The 16,703-nt window shown below is 49.8% G+C and overlaps 5 protein-coding genes across 5 annotated transcripts; 2 read left to right on the forward strand and 3 right to left on the reverse strand.

Moving 5' to 3' along the window:
• Positions 1 to 494: 494 nt before the first annotated feature.
• Positions 495 to 1,061, forward strand: ASPSYDRAFT_59317 (nuclear transport factor 2 family protein; the record flags this gene model as incomplete). The annotated part of the gene is made up of 2 exons (XM_040849679.1): positions 495 to 654; positions 721 to 1,061. 2 exons carry the CDS (start codon positions 495 to 497, stop codon positions 1,059 to 1,061), a joined length of 501 nt encoding a protein of 166 aa, XP_040700652.1.
• Positions 1,062 to 2,981: 1,920 nt separating this feature from the next.
• Positions 2,982 to 4,904, reverse strand: ASPSYDRAFT_1102655 (folliculin domain-containing protein). Its single transcript, XM_040839905.1, has 2 exons — positions 4,761 to 4,904; positions 2,982 to 4,464 (listed from the first exon to the last, which is right to left on the reverse strand). Exons 1-2 carry the CDS (start codon positions 4,770 to 4,772, stop codon positions 3,106 to 3,108), a joined length of 1,371 nt encoding a protein of 456 aa, XP_040700653.1. The 5' UTR covers positions 4,773 to 4,904; the 3' UTR covers positions 2,982 to 3,105.
• Positions 4,905 to 8,665: 3,761 nt separating this feature from the next.
• Positions 8,666 to 11,763, reverse strand: grc3 (putative RNA processing protein Grc3). The gene is made up of 5 exons (XM_040847370.1): positions 11,625 to 11,763; positions 11,163 to 11,547; positions 10,984 to 11,110; positions 10,624 to 10,935; positions 8,666 to 10,572 (listed from the first exon to the last, which is right to left on the reverse strand). Exons 1-5 carry the CDS (start codon positions 11,659 to 11,661, stop codon positions 8,917 to 8,919), a joined length of 2,517 nt encoding a protein of 838 aa, XP_040700654.1. The 5' UTR covers positions 11,662 to 11,763; the 3' UTR covers positions 8,666 to 8,916.
• Positions 11,764 to 11,825: 62 nt separating this feature from the next.
• On the forward strand, positions 11,826 to 13,411 carry ASPSYDRAFT_180963 (DNA-directed RNA polymerase I subunit RPA34). The gene is made up of 2 exons (XM_040843500.1): positions 11,826 to 12,203; positions 12,260 to 13,411. The coding sequence occupies exons 1-2, from the start codon at positions 12,004 to 12,006 to the stop codon at positions 13,002 to 13,004; spliced, it is 945 nt and encodes a 314-aa protein (XP_040700655.1). The 5' UTR covers positions 11,826 to 12,003; the 3' UTR covers positions 13,005 to 13,411.
• Positions 13,412 to 15,380: 1,969 nt separating this feature from the next.
• On the reverse strand, positions 15,381 to 16,702 carry ASPSYDRAFT_1102700 (uncharacterized protein). Its single transcript, XM_040839906.1, has 2 exons — positions 16,463 to 16,702; positions 15,381 to 16,249 (listed from the first exon to the last, which is right to left on the reverse strand). The coding sequence occupies exon 2, from the start codon at positions 16,200 to 16,202 to the stop codon at positions 15,465 to 15,467; it is 738 nt and encodes a 245-aa protein (XP_040700656.1). The 5' UTR covers positions 16,203 to 16,249; positions 16,463 to 16,702; the 3' UTR covers positions 15,381 to 15,464.
• Position 16,703: the final 1 nt, after the last annotated feature.

The following is a 16,703-nucleotide window of genomic DNA, read 5'->3' on the forward strand; positions in this document are numbered from 1 at the left end:
CAGCTCTAGCCTGAAGCTGAAGTATAAAATAACATGTATGCTCCTCAGGTAATATTCTCTTGATATTTTAAAAGTCAGAATATCTTGCCTTAGCATAGTTACACATGCATGCTAGGAGTAGTATCTTAGTACAGTTGCCTTCCTGCACAGTACTTACAACGGCGTGGAATATGTATATTATTTGTTAACTACTCTGTAGCAATGACTTAATTCTACCCAAAGCCAGCAAGCTCAAGTAGCGGTCAGCGGCTAGCTTGAATCTGCAGGTGTAAGGTGACATACTGCGCGTCGGGGCACAATGTATGACCGCACATAGGTCATAGAGCTGGGGACTGAAGAACTTGAAGACCCCTTGATTTAGCATTTACCTGAGTTGAGAGATAAACCTATAAATACGGCTTCGATTCCCTGCCCAACCCTTCAGTAACTATAGTCAGTCTGCAACACCTACTGCGAATAAATAAATCGCCGAAATCACATATCATACATACAACATGGCTTCGACCTCGTCCGCATTTAACAATAGCCGCATCCGAAACCATGAGGATAAGGTACTGTTGGCACGCATTAATGAGTACTTCGAAGCCTTCGCCGTTGCCGATGCCGACAAAATGAACAGTATGGTGGCTGATGATTATCGCATGTCCGACATCCGTAAGAGCTGATTAACTTCCATTCTTTCCTTTTCAATTACCATTCTAACACTTTATTTCCATATAGCTCTCGGTATTGTTAGGTCACCCAAAGAGGTTTGGTACCAGCAGAACAAGGGATTTGCCGGTCTTATGACGGATATCTCAGTTGAAGCCATTTCGCTCCACGGCAGTTCCGAGCCCGGCTCGTTTGCGGTCTTGGAAAACGTGGTACGGTTTACATTGAAGGTTGATCCCCCCGAGGCAGCCAAGCCCAACCTTCCTCCTGGAATTAAGAAGGGCGATTCCTCGGGTATGATCATGTTATCTACAATATGGTGGAATAGTGAGGGAAAGATTTCCCGCGAACTTGAGTATGGAAAGCTGTTGTGGGACGGCTTTGATATCAATGCCTTCAACACATGGTAAGAGGTGAGAGGAACAAGCCTGCGAGCTTTCTGATGGACTCTGAGAAGTCATTTGAATACAGATGGGCCATTGGGGGAAATATAGTAGCATGGAACGCTAGTCCAGTCATTACATTAGTCGCAGAGCAGAGCCGTGGGAACGGGCATTGACAATTACCATGTTTGGCCGGATCGGCTTCTTTTTTCTGTTGAATATTTTCCGAATTCGTAATACATCAAAGCTGGTGTCCATCACTGTTGAATCTAGGATGCAGAAGTAGTTGATTGAAGAAGGAAGCTCGGGCGGGTGCCCGATAACTATAAGACAAGGCTGCCTGCCCTTTTCGGTCTAGTGGAGCTCCCATCGAGAGTATGAGATCCGCTAATCGCGCCTTACCACTTCTTGTTCTTCACCTTAAATATTAATACCTTGTCCTTGACTGTGTCTTGGATCAGTTCTACAAGCTCTATAACTGAGCCGAAACTGAAGGCTGTAATCATCTACTGCAACCCGGTCCGAATGGTTGTCAAAGGACCTACCATACATGTAGTATGGGAGATGTCAAAAAATAGAAGCAGTTCTTTCCCCACATTAACAACACATGATCCTAGTAGAGCGGAAAGTTCAATTCTTCCGGTTCATACTGATCCCGGAATAGAACAGAGATGATCCTTACATAACAAGGTTGAAATAAATTGTTGTTGAAGATCCAGGGGGTGCAGGAGTGGAGTATTAGGGAATGCATGGACCCTCCAGTTCTAGAAAATCAAGTCTATATAGCTAATATATACCTGAAACTCTAACGACAATGCACAATTATATTACTATACCAGTACTTACCAATACTAAGTATAAACTTACCGTATGAGGGTATACAAATGTAATCGGAGAATTTCCACGTGTAAGAGCTTGAAGAGACTTCGAGCTTACACGTACTAGACTGATAAAGAAACGACAACACAACACGTACCCAACGAAGTGGAGCTCCCAAGCAACCTTATCTGTACTAAACCGAGACGGCGCAAAGATGAGAGAAACTCTGAGCGAGGCCGCCGGGCCCATCCATTCATCGATCTACATCAGCATGCAAGATAAGCTTTGCTGATATTGAGTTTACTCCTAGTAGGCTAGTACTGCGGTACACCGTACCACGACCAACTCCTGCTAACCAAGCAACCAAGTACAGGTTGCTTAGTTACTAGCACAGCGCATGAGTTGCACGTAGAGTGTTGTACAACATATATTCCTACTCCTAGTCCTGGTCCCGGGCAGAGCGGTCGATGGTTATGATTATGGGTATAGCTCAACCCCGGCTCTTAATCCTTGTTTACCTTCAAAGACTGACTCCAGGATGCAGAGATACAGAGATGGCTAGATTTATCTTATGTGACTAAGAGAACTTTGTAATAGTAGTAAATGGAATAATCAAATTCAATGCGATGAACGAACCCGTAAGCTCGACAAGAACCCTAACCCTGGGTATCCCTAGAAATACAAGTATGCGTACAAGACAAAATGCCGTGGTCGTGGCTATAGCCAGCGCGTGTTCCATGGCGTCGTAACGGCATGTAGACGAACAAGGTCACATCGAGTCATGATATGATGAGAAGAGGTGGACGTTGGATCCATATTCATCTCCGGAGAACATCATGAGTAGTAACACGACATTCAGGTGGGGAGAAGGAAGGAAAAAGAAAATCGCGAACGCTCGAATAGCAAAAAAAAAAAAAAAAAAAAAAAAAAAAAAAAAAAAAGAAAAAAGAAAAGAAAAGAAAAGCGCTGGCCATAATACGTCCCGAACTCCGTTCCCAGTCTGAAAGACGCCGTAGTCTATGTTGATATCATGCGTGACAACGGAAAATAACAAGGTAGAAAAAGGGGAAAAAAAAAATCAAACGCGAAATATCCTCCAAAAGCGCTAAAAGTACAATGGTCGTTGTAAACGGTGGTAATGGGCTCAGACTTAAACTGATCAAATAGTGGTAGTTCGAATAACGTTGGCGCCGCTGGCGATCATATTGGAAGGCTTAGCAAGAGGTCATAGCGCCGCTAGTAACATACTGGCTTAGGCGATGACGGATCGTCGGGGCGCAATGGGGATAGGCTTCGGACCTGAAGATAAGTCTAGAGTCGAGAGGCCGAGGTCATCATCGCCTTTCTGCGGTGAGGTCTTCTCCTTCCCCTTTCCGGAAGTCGACGATACGGAGCGGTGATGATTCGTCTCTCCCTCTTCATGAACGGTACTGCAGATGAAGCGTTCTTCCGAAATTGGAGGAACCCCAAACATGGAACCAAGTTGCTGCAGCAAAGCCACAAAGCTTCCGTGGATCTCTGCAAAGAGGTACGGGTTGCCAACAATCTCCGTCAGGTTTCTGGCTCTGACCTGGCCTGGTCGACGAAGTTGCCCATCCGGGTCCACGGCACGTCCGGTAAGAAAAGAAGAGACAGGAGTGTACTGTCGGTTACCAGGCCGATTGGCTGCGTTATTCTGTTCATCACGACGCTTCTCTTCCTCCTGAAACTTCTCTGCGGCAGTGTAGATCGAAGTTGCAATTCGATCAAAAGTGCGCCAAATTATGGGACAGGCACGGAAGGCCCTGCGCGCATCTTTGCCCGCCAACGCCACGAGCGCATAGCTGCGTCGTTTGCCGCGCGCCATGGGATCGGGGAGTCGAAATATGTAGGCGATTGTGTAACCCGCATTGGAGTCACCAAAACACAATGGGCCGGAGGAAAGGCCGCGCGGCAAAAGCTCACAGCTGAGGGTTCTGATGGAGGAGCGTCGAAGAAGCGCATAATCCGCAGGGTTTGGCGGTCCTCTGAGAGATAGATATGTGAGGATGTGGTTGTGGCAGGAAACATCAGAAGCCACAGATGAAGAGTGGAGGGAGTCGGGAAGCGAGCCGTGGATGTGCGAGTCGTGCGTACTGTCGTCCTGCTCGGGGTGATTTGTGCCGCACGAAGAAACGACCTCCCTGGATCGCAGCACAGGGCTGCCGTTTTTGCCCTTCCCGTCGCTGCGGGCAGTTCCGGGGGCCCCAGGAGGGAGTTGTTTGCTCACATCTTCTGGCAGGGTCAAGCTACAGCTTGCGCAAGTGTCGCCGTCTGCGCCTCCCAGAATATTTAGTTTCTGCGAGTCGGTCGCATTGGGTTGTCCTTTCACGAAGCACGGGTAGTCTTCAATCTTATGAGTGTCGCCCTGGTCGGCCGGCTTGGCGGGCGATTTCGAGGATGGAGAGTTTTTGCTACTGGCATTACTGTTGCGAAGGCCATGAGAAGAGGCGGTGTCATGTGAAGTCGCAGGGGTGTCTTCGGGCGAGGGCGTAGAATTCTCCGGATGACATTGTGAACAGGAGAAAGGGAGGACCTGCGAGCAGATGATCGAGGTGGGACCATGTACCTCGCAGAAGTGCGTCAAAGAAAGCTGTGCAAGTGAAAAGCATGGTTAGCCGATCAAGCCGTAACACATTACCCGGAGTCTTGGAAGGCACGATTCGGGGAGTACAAGCACACGGCCGTGTCGCACAGTCATCCTGGGGTTGTATCGTGGGGTCCCAATTTCACCAGACTCGCCGAGATAAAATAGAAACCCCACGGAAAAAGCAATGAAGGACTGATGCGCGAGGTTGACGCAATCCCATCGCACCCCGAAACCAAGGGAAAACGGGGATGGCGACCAGGAGCGTGGGTATAGATCAGCGAAGGGGGTAAGGGACTCACAATGAAATCCATAACAACTGCAGATTAACGTCGAACACTATCCAGCAACAAGATTATCCCATAATCGCAATGCATGCTTTCGAAGACGAACGGACGGTGGACGGACGGCTATCACCGGTAGCTCGAGTGGTGATGCTGGTTGGCGGTTCAGATGGTGGCAATGACGCAGTGTTGAGGACAGAGCCAGGGCAGATGTGAGTGGAGAGACTCGAGGGAGAAGGGAGAGAATCGAGGATAAATGCGCGCGGTGTCGCAACAAAGGCCAGCCTCCTGCAAGAGCTCAGCCGGGGAAGCGGAAGAGCGAAAAGGCAAGCGAGGAGAAGATTGCAAGGCAAGAAGTAAGAAGTAAGGCGTGGGATAGAGAGATGGAGAGAGGCGGATCTCACGAGAGCATGGGGGAACTCGGTGATATAGGGCGAGCCACCCTTGACTCCAGACGACAAGGACGAAAGGAATCCAGGATGCAGGGAGCGGGCGGACTGCATCTTACTCTTTTATTTTATTTAAGAATTCAGATCGTGAACGCCGAAAGAGGAAGAACCACAGAGGGATCGGGAACATGAAGGGGGGCCACAAGTGGAGCTCGCTGGGTAAAGAAAGTTACGACATTAATCGAGGCCTGATTGGCTGCTACCCGGCGGCTGCTCCGGTCTGGAACTGGACGCCGGTACCGTATTGTGCCGTACGATACCAGTAATATACACTGCTCTTTAACTCTCACGCGAGTGCTTGTGCTGGTACTTCAGGTAAATAAAAGGGGTGTTCGTTTGGGAGTGAACAAGGAGCCAGCCACGCGACCATGTTGCTACCCGACCAGCCGTGTGGGAAGCCGGAGTGAGCTATCGTATCCATCGTCCAGCATGGATCCTGCGGCAGACTCAGATCCCCCTTTCCGCGGCTGGAGCCCGACAGAAAACGGTCGTCGGCCTAATTGTTTGAGTCAAGGCCGGGGTTTACCCAGCTGAGCTTCGCCACGGCGCAGGCAGATGCTTGTCTCCTGTCTACTGCCGAGCCTGATGGCAGATGCACTTGGGCTGCATCCCAGCTCGATGGCAAAGATCGGAATCACAAGTGCCGCAGTATTACACATGTTATTGTACCCAAGGCACCGGAACGGCGGCCCACTGGCCCAGCCTTTACGCAATCGAAGCTCTGTAGAACGGGAAATGGAAGAAGTCAATCACGCCCGATCAGCCAGTCATCCACTCTTCATATCCACACTAGAAAAGGCACATGATGGCGGACTGTCAGGGACTCCAGGATTCGTTACCAGGCTGCCACTGGACAAGTCTGAGGAAGCGAAAGAGTAAAAGAAGCATAAGCAAACAAAAGATGAAGAAAAAGAAAAGACGAAGCAGCTGACTGCCAGGCTGAATGAGAAGCCGCGACGCCTCTTGGTGATGCCTGGTGCCGGATCACCCGCTAGCCTTACTGCTGGTTACTGCTCGGCTATATGCAATTGCTGGTGGGACAAATCCAGACGCCTGCAAAACAATTCGCAGGCTTCGCTGGGCCGGAGGAGGGACGTCGCTGCGGCGGAAGAGAGCTTCCGTCACATGTCGGGATGGTCGGAGGCATCCCCATTTCGCAACAGGACATCCGAACAGTTCACGACATCTTCCGCCCTCGGGATCCAGTTGGATATGATGGATGAATATCGGATAAGGATTCAGGAATGGCAGGACGGACCAGACAGTGGGACGCGCGAGGCCGTGGGCGAAACAGGGAGCAGGCATTTCTCATTGTTCCGTCGGTCAATCCTTGGCCGTTGTATTATTGAATCCTGGCGGGAGAATGTGGACTGGATTGTTTGTCCATTAATGATTGATCCATTCTCAGGCACCGCAATGATAAGCAGTTGGTCTCTCCGCCCAATTGAGACAATGGTCTTTTGCAGCTCCCTCTGGTCCGATTGGCCTCCAGCAAGCGGCTGAAGTGGAAGTGTGACTCTCTTGCATGGTGCTATCTATCTCCTGCATGCGGACGATGGTAATCAGTAATAATGAGAGTCGGACTGAAGGATCCGTTGGATCAATCGATAATCGCCGGGTGCGGGATGCGACCGGCGCATTCTCAGCCAAAGCTAGTCAGGTTGTACCAAGAGTCCTCCGTCCCAGCTTACTTTACTCTCAACACATCACCTCGTGGGAAAAGTTACTCCGTCCAAACAGGTATGTGACAGCTTTCGCCTCATCCTGTTCCTAGTCTTGGCGGCATTATACTTGCATCATCGATTCATGGTTCACTTGCCCCTGCAATTTCCCGGGCAGTTCACTGTTCAAACTGAGCTGAGCGATCGTCTCGTGGCGGTTCTCCCTGTTCCATGAGGAAATTCAGCACACGACAGTCCACTATGATGGACACCCAACGGACCCAACTCCACCAATAGCACCACACCTAAGGCTGAAGAGTGAAGACTGAAGAAAATCGCGGCGCCTCGGAGTGGAAGGCCCACAGCCAAATGAAGGCTTCCGCTTTCCGCCACTGCGGCAGTGCGACAGTCAACAACTCAAAGAACGCTGCCTGGATGCTCCACCGTGGAGCCGCCACCAGTTGGACGGTTTACAAACTCGTGAGGTGAACCTATACAGACAAACCAATTGCCGATCGAAGTAACAAGCCGGCCGTTAACATTCGCCCATGAAGCAGGTTAGCTGCCATGGCAGTAGCTTGGCTTGGTGAACACTTGCCAATATGTCAATAATAATGACAATATATACAACGCCGTTCTGGCCATGGTCGAGTATATCATTAGTCAACTGAAACACAATCCCATCCAACCTGCAGCTAGTGACGGAGTCGAGATTCGATCTCCCTCTCAGTTTCTAATCAACCTGGATCTAGACGGATCCCCTCAGAAACAGAAGCTCCAGCAATTTACTTCCGTGGAACCCGCCACATTAAACTAGACAGTCAATACGTTCGGGAAAAGCTTTCCCCACCCAATGAGCCTATCCATCAAAACTGCAGGATGAGCGATTTTATTCATTCCAATTGCTAAACTCGACGCCCGCCAGTGGGACTTTTGCATGCCATTGTCCGGAGTCGGACATATTAACTTCGTATTGGAGTCTGGCGGGGCGCACTGACATTCTGACAGCCGACAGTTCTCCAACTAAATTCGCCTGCAGTTTACCTGCATTCCCATATGCATCTCCAAGCTCCTTGGAACGTTGGAACCCCTCATCTTTACCCAGCCGGGCAGGAGCTCAATAATACTGCCATCTCCCTGCCATGCAGGGCTGGACCCCGTCTGGTTTGAGTTTTCCGTGGATTTGGTAGATTCTTGTTTCGAATCTGACCAGCTCTAGCTCTAGTTCCAACGCCAGCTCAGCCTTATGTGAAGACAGGCGACAGCGACCGAGTGCGATGGCGAACGGACCTCCAGCGCGCATCAATGGACGCTTTCGCAAGCTTGCAACGCAATCAACGCAGCACCCAGGAAGAACCCTGAACTGCTCTCTGGTACACTACGCCAGTAGCTCGTCCTCGAATGTCTCGACCAGAGTCTAGACTACCAGTAGAGTTGAATAGCTGCATGAAGCGGACTCCTTCCGAGCATTCGTACTAATGGAGTCCCCGGGAGTCGGACCTGTGTATTCGTCCTGCAATGCTAGGCGTGCGTCGTCGACTCGTCGGCCTCTAAGGATTAAGCATGGGCTGAGACTTGGACCCGGTCTAAACTCGAACCAAACCCTATACGATGCCGGACTTGCAGGTAACATTCTTAGTCTTAAGTCTTAAGTCTTAGCTTCGAGTAGGGTAGGGTCACTAGGGTGCTATTATTATTATTATTATTATTATTATTATTTTGATGGACTTTTGTTCGGTCACAGTGACGCCAAACTTTCCTTTTGGATGTGGCGTGCATATTTTTATTGCTTTTTTGAAGCTTTTGGCGGTTAAACGGTATTATCGGTATGGTATTGGAATTCGAATTCTGGTGGCTGGACGTGGAAGTAGCAAAGGACGATAATGTGTATATTTATGCGCTTGAAAGGTAGACGAATAAATATGAAGGGGTTAGGGATCATTTAATTCCCTAGCATACTTAGTAATACCTGAATAGCCGCAGTATCTATAGTCTGAATGACACCTGCACGCATTAGAATTGCGAATCTCTATAGTCTATAATAAACGAAGTCAGAGCGCACGCTCAATACCCAATTTCACTCTCACTCTCAGGCCCAGCCTTCTTCCTCAACTTCCACAGCGCCCTCTGTGCCCGCGCCTCATTTTGCCTCCGCCTCCCATGGTCCTCAACAACAGTCATAAACGGCACATCCTTTGCCCTCCGGATCCGCTCTTTCAATAGGGAACACATCCTCTTCTTCTCATCCTCGTCTAACACGCCCTCGCCCTCGCCCTCACCCACACCTGCACCATCATCCCCATCCTGGTCCTTGCTGCTATTCTTACTTCGCAACCCCCGCCGGAATCTTCTCTCCTCAGCCCTAGCCGCATAGTATTCCTCGCTAACCGCCCAATTGGGGTTATCGAGGGCGCCGCGAACAAGGACGAGCGCGTGGCCCTGTTCAAGGGACTGGGCGAGCCGGGGTGGCGGGATCGGAGTTACGAGGTCCAGGGTTTGGGTTACGGTGTTGACGGAGCGGATGAGTGCTAGCCCGAGGCTGTGTGAGGAGGTTGGGTGTAGCGGTGTGTCGCTTCCCGGGCCGGCGGTTAGGTAGGGGAGAGATTCTTTTGTGGGGATTGTTAGGCGGGTGAGGACGGATGTTATTGATGTGGTGGTGGTGGTTTCCATGTTTGTGTCGGCGTCCATGTCGACGTCGGAGGTTGATTCTTCGTCGCTGTCATCGTTGTCGTCGTCGTTCGGTTGTTTTTCGACGATGTTCTGCGTGTCTGGTTGAACTGGTAGGGCGTTTGGAGATTCAACAGCGACGACGCCAACGATTGCGCCCTCGAGGCTCTCGCAGAGAAGATCGGAGCTGACCTGCGAGCCTAATGTCATGATACCGTGGATACCGCGGTTAGGTCCGGAGTATCGAATGCGGAACGGGCGGTTCTTGAAGACCGGTCTCTCGAGCCACATGGGGTGATTGACGCCCTTTGGCTGGGTCATGTGGAAGTAGGACTGCATCTGCATTGAGCGGAGCTGAGCGCTGGACCGGCTCACGAATTCCGTGGGTTGCGAGGGTAGGATTGTCAGCGGGGTTTTGGACACGTTCGCTGCCTGGCTGAGAGGTTCCACGACCTCCATTGGGCCCTTCTCGCTCATGTACACGACGTCTGAGAGCCCGAGGGTTTTGATTAGGTATGTGGCGACTTCTAGGCCGAGGCCGAAGATCCAGCCGGGGTAGTTGATGATGAGAGGGCATTGGGGGTATGTCGTTAATAGAGCGTGGTACTGTTCCATGAGATTTGTGATGGCTAGCACGTAGTGGTCGGGGTCTTCCTTGGGCGATGATGCGCCGATATGGTGGGCTCGGACAATTGACCCGTCGCGATCGTTATCCAGGGACGGATGGGTGAATGGCGGGCCGAAGACGGGGGTGCGAAGATGGGCGAGGTACACTTGTCCCATAGGTGAGAATTCCGGCTGGCCTGGGTCGAGGTCGAGGAAAGCGACACCGTCGGTGTTGTGGTAGTTGGTCTCTGTCTGCGGTGCCGGACTGAGCAGGTGGTTAAGCAGGTAACGACCAAATGTAGATTTTCCTGACGCCTTAGGACCGCAGACCAGCACCCGTAGTCGGCCGGATCGTTGTGACAGGACTTTTATGGCGGCACTCCATTGCTTTTCCAAATGAAGCGGACGGAGATGCCGGTTCAATGAATCGTCCGCAGACGTATGGAGCTGAGAAAGTCAGATTCCAAATGTCCGAAAAAATGATGAGAGCATTCTTACCACAGAGAACGTCCTCCTCACGTCCTGCCCAACCGTTTTCAGGCTGAGCTTGTCCGCTGGGGAGCTTCCACTATTCCACACCCGCTGATACAAAGGCGACAGGTCCCTTAGACGGGTGAGTCCGCTATGGCACGACTTGAATTCGACCTCCGCCGCACCATCCACCCCAGTGACGCATTTGATCACAGGAAGCGAATGTGTCGAGGGAGCGTAGACCCGGTACACTCGGGGCGAGGGGTGTAACTTGGCACCCATCAAGCTCACAACTCCGCGTTTCACCCAGAGATCATAATGCCCGACCATGACGATGCTCTACAGATCATTAGTATATTTCACAGATAGGAAAGAAGGTATACGTACCATCTTCTCGCGTACGCGAACGCAGAGGGTATGCTCATCGCTGTAAACGATATTGCTCTTGTTCAATCGCATCTTCGAAAGCGGAAACTCCATCGTGAGCGACGGTGTATCGGCGGGAGATTCATAGCTATAGCCGTCAGTATAACGGCACAATCAACCGTAGCTTTGGAAGTAATCACCCGTCCTCGGTCCCTTCAGGAACAGCCATCACACCAGCTGCATTCTCCTCCACCGCATCCTCTTCTTCCTCTTCCTCCTCTTCGCTAGAGGTCTGGCTTCCGCGGTCTTCAACCTCAACAGTTGTTTTCTTTGAGCGAGTCTCCCGTGTTCCATTTCCAACCTTTTGCTGCACCTTCTCAGCCTTCACTGCCCCACGCTTGGTAGCTCGTGTCGTACGTTGTCCCTCCGACGTCGATTGCGGCTGGGCTTCTTCCAGTGAGCGTCGCGGTCTTTTAGACGGCGGTTCCCCAGCGGGTTCCGTATGCGTAGTCGTAGTATCGGTTGTGATGGTCGTCTGCGTCTGTTGCATTCGAGCTTTGCGCGCGGCGACTGCGCTGAGCGGAGCTAGAAAAAAAAAAAATCATTGTCAGTATCCGTAGAGTGGTGAGGGGACATTAACTGAGGACTCCAAGAGACCATACCTGCCGCCTGCTGTTTCTCAGCCTTTCTCTTCATCATATTGAAAGCCAGCTGAGCCCCGATCTTGTAATTAGCAGTCTTGCGCAAGCTGGGTTTGCGGCGTGGAATTCATCCAGGCATAATTTCCTGCGGAGTTTCGGTGGTGGTCCGTGCTCTGCGGAGCAAAGAAAAAAAAAGATCGCTCGCTCCAACTTCAACTCGGCGTGTCGCAACTATTCTCAACTTCAAAGAAGCAGGGAGTCTGCGCCAATTCTAATAAACTTGTTTTTGGTCGCCGTGGAACTAGATCGCAGATATTATTGACCAATATTCCATCGAATTCCACACAACAGCCTCGACCTAGCCGCAAACTCCGGTTGAGCACCTCCAAGCTTGACCGCAATGGCGCCAAAGACAGAAAAGGAACCCAAGCTGGCTCGCGAAGAAACCTCAGAAAGCGAATCGAGTTCAGCAGCCGAGTCAAATCGCAAAGCCGAAGAGTCTTCCAGCTCAAGCTCCGATGAAGAACAGTCAGATAGCTCGAGCGACAGCGAGCCTTCAGAGAAGGAGTCGAAGAGCCATAACGCCCAGTCAGGTCAAAAGTAGGCTCTCCAAGTCAGGTCCAGCGGTGATGTACAATAGCTGATATATGTACCAGGCTTTCACAATCACGGTCTTTCCGCGCTCCCCAGCAATATAAGCCCCCGCAAGGTTTCAAATCCGCCAAAAGCCAGTCCTCCTCTAAAACATCCTCTACTCTGTCGTCTCTAAACGGAAAACAAGTGTTCCACATCACTGCGCCTGCTTCTCTCCCCCTCTCAAAGATTAAGGAGGTCTCGTTAGGTGGAGCTTTGAAGGGCGAGCCGATTCTGAAGCACAATGGTGTGCAATTCGGGATCCCGGAGGAAAGCGTCAGCCAAGCCAGCAGCAGTCCACAGACATTATTTATATATGACCCCAAGGCGCAAACATACCAGAGCACAGTGACGAACGTCCCGACATACCATATCCAAGAAATGATTGATATCCCCGGCGGCGCGGAATTTGAAGAAACCAGTATCAAAGCTGCTAAGGCACTGGAAAAACCACCAAGGAAACAGCCCAAACACTTGAAGATGCGCTTCAGACCTGTAGGAAGCGGCGACGGCCCGCCAGAGACACTTGGGTCGAGCTCTGAAGAGTCGGAGGGTGAGGAGCCGACATTCAAAGTACCCAAGGGGGCCGAGAAGGAGAAGGAGAGGAAAAGGAAACACCAGCAGACGGAGGGTGATGCGAACCAGGCCGCTGGGCTACCCCGGAAGAAGTCGAAGAAACACTCCTTGGACAATGCTGAAGCGGCAGATGAGAAGTCCAAGAAGAGCAAGGACCGGGATGGGAAAAAGCGAAAGAAAGAGAAAGCTTGAATAGTATCTGGGTGAACTGATTGTAATTTCCTTAAAAGCTTAGCGATAGATGGCTGTTTGTACGCGCCACGACATATGATATTTGTGCGCATACCTCTTGACTCTTATTCTGATGCCGTAATGGTTGATGCTCGTTCAAGATGCATAAAAACTCACTGGCATATGTATTTTTTTCTAGGTCCTGTGCAGTTCTACCTCGGATGCTCCAGCTATCCAGGTGGCCGTGCAGCATAGATCGGTGGTCAAGAGAATTCAAGCTGTGATCCCAACATACCACCACTTGATCTAAACCCACCGGACAATTAGATCCAACTTCTCTTGCCTCCCCTACCTAACCTACTCAACTTACTGTGTTTCCCGAGTCGCATAGTCTAGACAGCCAGGCAGTGTATAATCTAAACTTAAAGGGAGAACATGAAGCTTAGAACATCCGCTCCGGAGCCTTCGGGTCCGTAATACCTATAATAACTATATTGTGGGGATCTGCTGTTTGATGGAATAAACTAACTAGAATGGTAGACGTAAATCACATGCAGGATATACAAAATGCAGAGGACATGAAGCATATGCAGGATATGAAGACAAGGGATATGGAAGATACAGCGATTGCCAGCGGCGACACCGGGATTAAAGCCGTGTCTGATATCATTGATATTTGTATAATTATTAATATTCTAGTTATTATCCTAAATAGTAGAACCCTATAATAGTAGATCTTGTCTCTAGATAATAATAACTATTACCCAAGAAAATTATTCTTATGGACAAGTACTATAGCTGACCGGTTTGGAGAAGGGCTGGGACGTATGTTAAGCATTGGTAGTCTGTTTGTTTTGTCTATTTACTCTGGGCTATTATCGACCATGGACGAAACTTGTAGGAATCGGTGTCTATGTTGGGGAGTTTTGTCTAGGTAGTGCAGTTAGTGACGACCATGTTGTTTACCACAGTAGCTAGTATAATAACAGTGACTCGGCAGCCATGGTCAAGGCCTCTTTCCCTCCCCAGTACGTAGTTTTTATTATTCTCATTTGAAAGAAGAAAAAAATAAGAATAAAAGAAAATGGGGATGAGGACCAGAAGCAACTTGCCTACACGAGCCATTGCCTATACAATCACCGGGGCTGAGGACCGGAAGCAACTTACTGAAGCTCCCAATCGCATAGTCAATACGGTCAGATAGTTCCCTATTCCAGTTAAGAAGGGAGAACATGAACTTCGAAACATACGATCCGAAGCCTTCGAATCCCAAGCAAACACGACGAGGACAGTGAGGATCTGATACACGATAGAATGACCTAAGTGCGGTGGCGGACGTGAAGCACATGAAGAGAATGAAGGACATGAAGGACACGTCTAGTTTGAGAATGAATATACTGGATAGCCAATGTATTGTTCCTAGGTGAGCCTCTCCCCAGACCCGCCACATAACCAACTCAAGCCTGGGGATCCTCGGCGTGTGAGGGACATGGGATTGATATTGTATATTCTAATTGAAGGCAGATAAGGGATCCCTGTAGGTAGGGGTTTCCTTATTCAAGGTATCCCGTATATTATCTTCAGTCTGTAGCCGGTTAATAAGTGATGTGGGGTTGTCTTAGAAGTATTGTTCTCTCTGCTTCTCCAGGGTATACAGTAGCCGCGCCGTGCATTATCCCACGCGCAGGAAATCATGGAAACCAGCATAGACCCAACAACCCTATGGCAGAACCGGAAATGCCTCTTCCTCTTTTAACCTCAGCAAGGTATTGCTTTAGTTGGAGAGAAACAGTGAGCTTACCATATAAACAGCAGTTGTTCAAAGCGGCCAACTCCCTGCATCTCGTCGGACAGGTCCGTCTTCGAGCTGCCACTATGGTCTGCAAACCTACCGCCCATTCCGTTAGTACTAACTTCAAATGCCTGGGTGAATATCCACCCAATGGGTCCGGCGGAGGCTGGCGCACCAGCAGATTGCCGACACAGGTCACAGAGGAGAAGGCGCCGACGCCAATAAAGTTCGAACTTGAATCGGCCCATCTTGAAGGTATCCAAAGTATGTCCAAGTTACACCTCAGGTAGGGGATAACCGAAAAGGAGGACCAAGGGTATTCGGTCACTTGCTCAGCTATATTATCTAAAGCTGGCATGATTTAAAAAAGAAAGGAGAAGAGAAGAGGAAAGAAAAAAGAATGTGGGGTAATGATCGTGATTGTTAAAGTATGTTTAAGTATATAGCCAGACTTATAATGAAGCAAGGCTATACAGGGAGAAAAGAGGGTTCCAGGACCATGGCCGAAATTGAATCAGCCCATCTTGAAGCAGTGCCAGGTAGTCCAAAGTTACACCCCAGATAGAAGATAACGAAAAGATAGGAAATGTAAGGAACATTGGCGACAGGAAAGAAAGTCTGGGATATGGCCGCAGTGTTTATTCTTATGCTATCTACTCTGGTAAACATCCTACACAGTTGCTCCTTCTCTACCGGGCAAATTTGGGTTTTGGAAGGTCCTGACGCGGCTTGTACACGACATGCGTTATCACGCAGCAGGCACACTCGGCGGTGCAGTGGCCATATAATCGAACAAGTTCCTTCCCCTCAGTACTGCCAGTTTCGCCATTGGCGACATAGCTGCGTCCAGTATCCACGTAGTACTCGTGCAAGGGTTTCTCACAACACCCGCAGGAGCGTCCACAGCACCCTCCGCCCTCACTACATGACTCACGCTCGTTATACCATATCGCAGAACGGCCCTCCTCATCCGTATGCTCAAACCCTAGCTTGCAGATCCTTGCCCCGGCATTATCAGGAGCGTCATGCCATTTATTGAATAACTCGAGTTGGATTCGGCGGAGTTCAACATTCAATTCTTGGAGTTCTCGTCTTCGGTCTTCTTCAGTATAAGAGGTATCTTTCGAGACCGTGTTCAGGCTCATCTGGTTTGGAGACTGGAACTGATTTGTGGTTGGAGTTTGGTCCTGGAGTAAGTTGTACTGGTAAACATCGCTATTCTGTTTCAGCTGGCGGATTCTTTGAAGTATTGCGTTGCGCTTCTCGCGATTATCGAAATACCACCAAGCGAAGTCGCAAGCTGTTTTGTAATAGGAACGGGGCAGATAGTTAAATTGGAGCCGGTTCCAATCTACCGCCAACTGATAGGTAAGGTCCTCGAAGGTGTCGTGGCCAGAGAACAGACTCCTTATGAGACCAAGGCACATGTTGGCAGGGCTTTCCCAGAGTCGGGGATGTGGTTAGGTTAAGAAAGCTGCAGTAGAAGCATTAGAAGCAGTAGAAGTAGAAGAAGCAGAAGAAGCAGAAGAAGCAGCAGAAGTAGCAGAAATTGCAGAAATTGCAGAAGTAGGGTCAGGCGAGAACCTTAAGTTCGGTGAGTATCCGGTAAAGTTTAGATGAAGTGGTGGTATGTTGGTGATTACGACTAATTACTGATATATAGGTTTAAAGTTCTGCATTTACGTACTGTTCTTGGACCTGCAAGTTTAACATAACAGAAGATTCGGTCTAAAGAGGTATGGATCTCGAAGGATATCTATCGATATGCGCTGCTCAGATAAAATGCCGAGGCCTGGTTGAGAGCACGAATTGAATCTCTGGTGGTGACAGGCTGCATCTGACCAGCTGGATTTCATGGTCCTTTCTTCTTGATGTTCTTGATGTTCTTCATGCCCTTGGTGTCCTTGCTGTGCTTCATGTGTTTTTTT

Source organism: Aspergillus sydowii, assembly GCF_001890705.1.
Source record: "Aspergillus sydowii CBS 593.65 unplaced genomic scaffold ASPSYscaffold_8, whole genome shotgun sequence".
Lineage (NCBI taxonomy): Eukaryota > Fungi > Ascomycota > Eurotiomycetes > Eurotiales > Aspergillaceae > Aspergillus > Aspergillus sydowii.

Coding starts and splice junctions, on each gene's coding strand:
- grc3 (XM_040847370.1), bottom strand. CDS start 11,661: ATGATGAAGAGAAAGGCTGAGAAACAGCAGGCGGCAG. Junction 11,548..11,624: donor TGAGAAACAGCAGGCGGCAG/GTATGGTCTCTT, acceptor TTTTTTTTCTAG/CTCCGCTCAGCGCAGTCGCC. Junction 11,111..11,162: donor CCTGAAGGGACCGAGGACGG/GTGATTACTTCC, acceptor TGACGGCTATAG/CTATGAATCTCCCGCCGATA.
- ASPSYDRAFT_180963 (XM_040843500.1), top strand. CDS start 12,004: ATGGCGCCAAAGACAGAAAAGGAACCCAAGCTGGCTCGCGAAGAAACC. Junction 12,204..12,259: donor AACGCCCAGTCAGGTCAAAA/GTAGGCTCTCCA, acceptor TATATGTACCAG/GCTTTCACAATCACGGTCTT.
- ASPSYDRAFT_1102700 (XM_040839906.1), bottom strand. CDS start 16,202: ATGTGCCTTGGTCTCATAAGGAGTCTGTTCTCTGGCCACGACACCTTC.